The sequence below is a fragment of the Poecilia latipinna genome, unplaced genomic scaffold (assembly GCF_001443285.1).
Source record: "Poecilia latipinna isolate Pla-1442-1.1 unplaced genomic scaffold, P_latipinna-1.0 Scaffold1689, whole genome shotgun sequence".
NCBI classification, from domain to species: Eukaryota; Metazoa; Chordata; class Actinopteri; order Cyprinodontiformes; family Poeciliidae; genus Poecilia; species Poecilia latipinna.
The window spans coordinates 101791-108832 of NW_015114305.1; the positions used below are offsets into that span (position 1 = coordinate 101791).

Below are 7042 nucleotides of genomic sequence, written 5' to 3' on the forward strand. Positions count from 1 at the left end.
CTACTTAAGGCCAAGAAGGGACTGATCCGTTTTACACAAGCAGGATAAAATCTACAAGAAGGGTTAGGCCCAAGTCGGGGAGATTTTAGTTATTTTAATTTAGAAAAAAGTGTATTAACTTGTAGACTCTCAATTATTCTTGCTTTATTTGTTTTATGGCGTGTTTAGATTGAAATATAGTGGATTTGATGTTTTTTCCAAAAGGCTCGAACAAGCCTTTGTTGAAATAACGGCACCTTAAACGCACACACCTCTCTCATTCTCAAAGATAACCCTCCTCCTGCAGCTTTCTGCTTCATTCTCTCTTTGCCCCTCGCCGTTTGTCCTCCCTTCACAGCTTTGTTCCAGTATCTTCTTGACGAGTTTTTCTAACAGGCTTAAAAACAACAGGATTAGAGAGAATTAAAAAATCCCCTTCTCTCTACAGGCCATCTGCCTGTCCACCTGAGCCAGGGGCTGGACTCTCGGCACGGTGACACACACACACACATACACCTTTCTGCCACACAGTGAACCAAACCAGGGACGGGCTCTATTGTCAAATGCTTTCTCATCATTATTGGTCTTCCTTTGGCTTTGGAGAGTTTTGAACTATGCAAACCCTTAAGCAGCTATGTCGTCACTCGAGAGGAAAGACATGTCTTCTTGATCCCTTTCCGAGTCCACGGATTTAAACCCAATCACGGATTTAACATGAGCAGCGCTTCCTGGAGAAGTGTGTTCTTTTGTGCTCTCTTTAGCCTCACAGTCATAATTTTGAGCAGACTCTCAGGTAAGGAATTGGTAGTAAACCAAATGTTTTCTGCATACTCATGTGCAGCTGAGAAAAAGAAAGTTTTTCAGTATATTTTTTAAAATTTTTTCCCTGTGATTGTACAGATGCCACGCTGGAAGGCTCCTCTATGGGATACCTGGGTAAGCCTTTTTCTCAGGAGCCGGTGGCGTTTCCTCAAATCATCCGGGTGTCTGATGTGAAGGCATCTCACGACGGCCATGCCGTCACCTCTCGAAGGAAAAGGAATATCTTTTATCAGAGTGGACTCAGACTGTGTGGACAAGAGACTGCCGAGGAGGTTGTTGCAAACCATTTAGGCTATTTTCACCTCAGAGGTAAGTGGGCTGGGCTTTGTCTGGAGGCCGAGAGCCGTTGGATCTAATGAGGTACACATTTGGAAAAGGCTACGGTCCGCTCACAGGGTCACTTTACCCAAGTGAAACACAAGAGCACGCTCGGAAAGCAGCACACATCTCAGCAGGTGGCAGCTTTGCCTACCTGCTTTACACCGTGTGGCACATTTCACCCAGATGACATCAAATTACAGGAAACGGGAGCAAAACTTTACAGATAAAGCATCTTCAACAGTTGGTGGCAGGAATGATATATGTGCAACTTAGGGTTTTTGTAATGTATGGATGGCTTTTATAAGTAGAAATAACTAGGGTGCAGTTATAACGGCATATAGAAGCCTCATTAAAATGGGAAAGACGAGGGAGAACGCCCTTCTAGTAATGTAAATATGTGTTCCTCTTCATAAGTCATGAGATGACTCCAAGAAAATAGCTGCAGGCCCAAGCTAAACGTCAGAGATGATTAGAAATGTGACTTTCCTTGCTCTATGAGGCCCAGAGTTTCTGGCCAACTTACATCAAGAGACAATAACAATCACCGTTTCAGAAGAGGAGCAAAGAGAGGCCGACTGAAAACTTTCAGATACTTTCAAATATGAAGCTACATGTCTAAGAAAGAAAGGATTTTGCACAGCAGATAACTGGTTCTTTCAGTCCTTAATTTACGGGAGAGCTGCAAAGTGCAGATAATTAGGAACATAATGACCGCAGCAATCATCCACTGTAACTAGACGCATAAAAAATGCAAAAAGTTTTTTTTTTTTTTAAGAAAGACAGTCTTATTTAATGTTATATAATTTTTAGCTGCAGCAATTATTTTCTAAAGTTACATCAATAGTAGAAGTAGGCGATCAATTACTACATTATTTTATCGGTTTGATTAAATTTAAAATGTAGAAAATGATCATGTAATTAAAAGGTAGTTCATGTCTCTAAACCTATGGCAGCGTCCAAAGATTTAACTGTTTGCAGCGGTTATATCCACAAAAGCCTGTTAAGCCAACTTAGAATAACATGAAGAGAGCGGAGGATGAAAATATGAATTTAATTGTTTTAGCCACAATGTGATGGTGAACTAATAAGATGAGTATTATATGTTGTGGTTCCTGATGGTGGAGGAATGCTTTAAAACCTTTACTAAAACTTCTGCTCGCTGATAAAAATCAAAATAAGACCAGGGCACATCCAGGCCCCAAAACAATTTTACGAAGCAGCAGAAACAGCTGTTGTCGTGGCGTGCCACCGCAGTCATCAAACTCTTTTTAAAGACCCGCTTGATGTTCTTTTAGATGACCTCAGATGAATCAGTCCATCGGAAAATTAAATCACTCCCTCTGGACTCAATTTCACCTTCGTTGTTTCTTTCTGATTTCAGTTTATTCTTTCAACCTGAATGGACAAGATTCCCTCTGTTTTTAATCTCAATCAATAATAATTTAGATCACAGCGCTGAGGTGAATTTTTAAGGGAGGAGTAACCACTTTTTTTTTTTGTTTGTTTTTGCTTCTCTACAGTTTTTGCTCCAGATTTAAATGGCTGTCCATTTGCATCCTCGAGAAAAGCCACACATTATCGACTGAAAGTTTCGCAAAACACGTCTTGGCGTGACTCAGTTTTGACAAAATTAGCAAAAAAGTTAACGCTGTACCAGAAAGTGACATGATTTGAGTCGGCCAGCGAAACACAAATGCTTAAATATGCATCAGAATGAGTGGACTTAGCATCTAGGCTCTGACTTTGTCATTTCATGCCCATGTTGCTCATCATGGTAACCATCTCCTAGAGAATGAGTAGACTGAGCCAGACCTCGAGGCCCGTCGGTGGACGCCGGGTGGTGGAGTGACTGAAAGACAGAATGGTGACATGCAGAAAACCTGCAGCTTGAATGGAGCGCCCAAAGCGATGAGAGATGTTTGTTACTTTCTGTGGAGAGTGAGGAAGGTCAGGTCCACTCATTTATGCAAACTATTTCTGACTTATTTCATGGTGTATGTGTTGTTAGTCTAATCATTTCATTTAAGCAGAAATAAAAAGTTTCCTAAAAACTGAAAATGACTTGTTAAAAAAAGAATGAAATGTGTGCTTCACAGCTGAACACGGCAACCATGTAGAATGTCTGCTTTATTTGGCTCAATGAGACTTTTAGCAAACGGATGCAAAAGTGGGATCTGCCCACAATATGCCGACTGTTTTGACTCGTTAATGCTGCCCGAGCAGCTTCTGTCTGTTTATCTGGCTGTGATAGTAGAAAGTGGGGATTTATTCAGGTCAGGCCTGCAGGCGACGGACCGAACAGCCCTCTGACATTGCAGAGGAGCCCAGCGGGTCGAGCCGTGAAGTAATGTTGCCGTTTGTACATCTTGACTTTTTCTTTGTTTGAATTATTCAAAAATGTTCCCGTGAGAAATTTTACGCCATAATAGGAAGCGGTCGACTTTGTCCCAGTACCACATTGTCAAACAGAAAGGCCTGCGTGTTTGGTTAATCGGTTGATGGCCTCTTTCTCTGGTGACCAGTGTGCCAGGAAACCGTGTGGGAGGCTTTCAAGATCTTCTGGGATCGATTGCCTGAGCAAGACGAGTACCAAAGCTGGATGAGCCGGTGCCAGGAAGGCACAGTCGCTGTGCAGGATATCGGCAGCTATTTTAGCCAGTCAGAGGAGCATCAGGCTCTGGTCAAAGAGGTGAGCATGTACTCTACTGACTTTATGGAAGTGGAAATCTGTGTGAAACCAATATGTCTGCTGGCAGGTTGACACTGAAGTTCCTAACACTGTTTTATGTTTTCAGAGAATGTCGCATTCAGTTTTTAAAAGGTAAAGCAAACCGTCCGCTTGTTTAATGCGTCACTGAAACGTGAATGTTTTCTCACCATGAAGTCTGTGTTTTGGTAAACGTGTCATTCTTCCCACCGTCTGTAGTGAGCCCACCCGGTCCTGGAAGCATATGTGCAGGTAAGGTTGTTAAGGCCATTCAACCTTACCTGTTCATATTCCTACTCATCTGTAATCAAACTCGCCTTCTGATCCCAAGGATTCATAAATTCAGTTGACTGGTTGATCATAGATGTACAGCCAGGGGGGATAATTATGTGCTCCCCTGACGTTTTTCTGCATATAAATGAACAGTATTTACATTAGATTTTCAAAGAGAATATCTATCAAAAATACAAAAATAACATTACTGTTATTGTTAAATCATATTACTCATATTGATGTCATTATGTGAAAATAAGCACATGAGTATTTGCTTCCATTCAGACCTTTTGCAGGATGGAAAAGGTGCCCTGGAAAATGAGCTGCTGTTTTGCCAACTCGACCCCCCTGATCCATTTAAAATACAGGAAATAATCTGACATCCAGAGGACGGATAAAATACAGTGCAGCCTTGCGCAGCACACATAAGTTAGTATCCCTTATTGAAGCTGGAAGCATTGGATGCCTGCTCAGTCCACGTCGGTGCAGCTCCCTGTTGACTCAGCCAATAGAAAAGTTGCCCATATGACCTAATTCAAAACGTGGCATCAACTTTCTGCCACGACGGGGTTTAGGGAAAAAATAAATGTTGTTGTGACTCATTTTATACAAGTTCCTTCAAACAGTTGTTGTAGATGGTGATGGATGTGGGAAAGAAGGATCTCATGTAGCAGTCAGTGTTACAGTGACTCAAGAGAGGCTTCTGACTGAAGACGCTCTGCTGTTGTATGACAGTCTAGCGGACAGGATGCTGAGCGTTGTCTGTAATGTTCTTACAACCAGGAAACACAACCCCAAATTATTTGGGCAGATCATTTCTTCTTGTATTAGTGGAGCAAACCCCCTCCTAAACAAAGATTAACTATTAGAACGATGTCTTTACCGGAAAATTCTAAATATCTCCACCAATTTCAAAGTCCTTATTTTTTATTTATTTATTTTTTTTTGCTTATTTCATTTATTGATATGCACATCAATTTTTTTTAAAGCTTTATCTAACTCACCTTTTCTGGATTCTTGGTAGATATTCTGTCTCTTTGCAATAACATGTTAAAACTCAGGCTGTTCATTTTTTGTAGAAACTTTTAAAGATTAACAGCGGATCAAATAAATATTTCCCTCTCTGTATGCAGGTATTTGTTTGAGTTCCCTTTGTAAAGGATAACATTGTGGCTGTTGTTTTAGCTTGGTCATTTATTAATGCAAATTTTTGCAACTAATTAAATGAAAATAATAATAATAATAATAATAATAATGATAATAATAATAATTTTTCGGCCAAATTATTCATCAGTGACTACCTAAAACATAATTGTAGGAGTCGAATACCCATGTAATCTTTAACATGGTGTAGTTATCAACTAAGACTTTTAAAATTTTGCAGAAAATGTATTGAATTTTGTGTGACAAAATGTGTCAAAAGAAGTTCAGGGTCTCTTAAATTAACTTCATTGATTCATTCTGTTTGACATTGTAATGTAAATAAAACACTAAAATTGTTATATATATGTCTATATATAATATAGACATATTGGAAGTCATTTTACATTGCCTGTTGGACAGTTTGAAGTTATTTTAGATTTCAAATATAATTTGGAACAATTTCTCCCATTATCAAATCATACAATAAAGATCAGTGGAATGATGAAATGAAATTAATGCAATTAAAATTTTGTGGTTACAAAAACGCTACACAACGAAGAGCTAAAAATCGTGATGCTTTCCTTTATACCTTTTATGATGCAAAAATAGCACCCAATACAAAAATGTTTAAATAAGTGATAAGTAATATAGAAAGAGGGTTGTCAAAGAAAAAGGAAAATAGCTGAAAATGTTTTAAATTTTAAGTTTATTGCCGCAGTAAATGATAACTTGTGCTATGTTGTGCTAAATGTAAGGGATAAACCTAATTACATCACATTGTCGCTTCGAACATCTTTGCTATGAGAAAAAAAAATCATTATTTTCTTCTCCTTTGAGATTTATGTTAAAGTAAAATCCACAAAGTTATCTCTTAACTTTTGTTCCCATCTTTACCCACAGTCCACATGATGTTGTAATCTGGGATTAACGCTGTATAAACATTTTTTCTTCCCGTTCTACAGCACACCAACACCAGCGAGTTCAGAAACGGTTGAAGCCCCTGACTTAGGTCAGTGTCACTGCTGATAGCAACCCTGCGACATACTCGCATGCTTATTACAAACCTCATCAGGAACGGTTGTGGTGTCGGAGTTAGCTACTTACTTGTCTTGTTGTGTGTTTAATCCATGAGCTTCACTTTAGTTCAGCTCAGCCTGAGATTCTAGGACAGTTTAGGGTCAACATTTCATCGCGTTGCAACCACAAACTTTAATATATTGGGATTTTACGCGCTGGACCAACACAAAGCTTTAAGTGGAAGGAAAATGACGCACGTGGTTTTTCATCATAATTTGAAAATTGACACTCATTTGTATTCAATACGTTTAATAACTTGTAGCTGTCTGACATCGCCTAATAAGTTAAGAGATTAACTTATTAGTTAAGGTGGAGTGTGTGGAAGTACATCCTCCACCTGTGTGTAGTTGAATCTCAATATAAATGTGTTTCTTGTCTGTGAAGGAGAACATTAGTGAGCAAACGGGATCATGAAGGCCAAGGAGCACTGCAGACAGGCCTGGGAGAAAGTTGTGGACAAGTTTAAAGCAGAGTTGGGTTATAAAACATTAAAATATAAACAGATTATGGAGCACTGTTTGGTCCATCATATCAAAAAGCCATTATCATAAATACATTGAAGTTTCTGTCTGTACTGCGACAAAATGTGGAATAGCTCGTGATGAATACTTTTCCAAAGCATTATATATATATATATATATATATATATATATATATATATATATATATATATATATATATATTATTTTTACAGATAACCTAAACCATTTGTTTTTTTTT

At 38.8% G+C, this 7042-nt stretch overlaps 1 protein-coding gene across 2 annotated transcripts; it reads left to right on the forward strand.

Moving 5' to 3' along the window:
- Positions 1–280: 280 nt before the first annotated feature.
- On the forward strand, positions 281–6484 carry LOC106964546 (interphotoreceptor matrix proteoglycan 2-like). Of its 2 annotated transcripts, XM_015060130.1 has the most exons (6): positions 281–772; positions 880–1110; positions 3645–3811; positions 3918–3943; positions 4049–4081; positions 6208–6484. In XM_015060130.1, the coding sequence occupies exons 1-6, from the start codon at positions 694–696 to the stop codon at positions 6269–6271; spliced, it is 600 nt and encodes a 199-aa protein (XP_014915616.1). In that variant the 5' UTR covers positions 281–693; the 3' UTR covers positions 6272–6484. The 2 variants fall into 2 exon arrangements, with proteins under 2 accessions (XP_014915616.1, XP_014915619.1); XM_015060133.1 differs by lacking the exon at positions 4049–4081.
- The last annotated feature ends 558 nt before the right edge of the window (positions 6485–7042 follow it).

What these genes read in the sequence shown, in the direction of transcription:
- LOC106964546 (XM_015060130.1), top strand. Translation starts at nt 694, where the DNA reads ATGAGCAGCGCTTCCTGGAGAAGTGTGTTCTTTTGTGCTCTCTTTAGC. An exon ending in AATTTTGAGCAGACTCTCAG is followed by an intron (nt 773 to 879) that starts GTAAGGAATTGG and finishes GTGATTGTACAG; the next exon opens with ATGCCACGCTGGAAGGCTCC. An exon ending in TCCTGGAAGCATATGTGCAG is followed by an intron (nt 4,082 to 6,207) that starts GTAAGGTTGTTA and finishes CCCGTTCTACAG; the next exon opens with CACACCAACACCAGCGAGTT.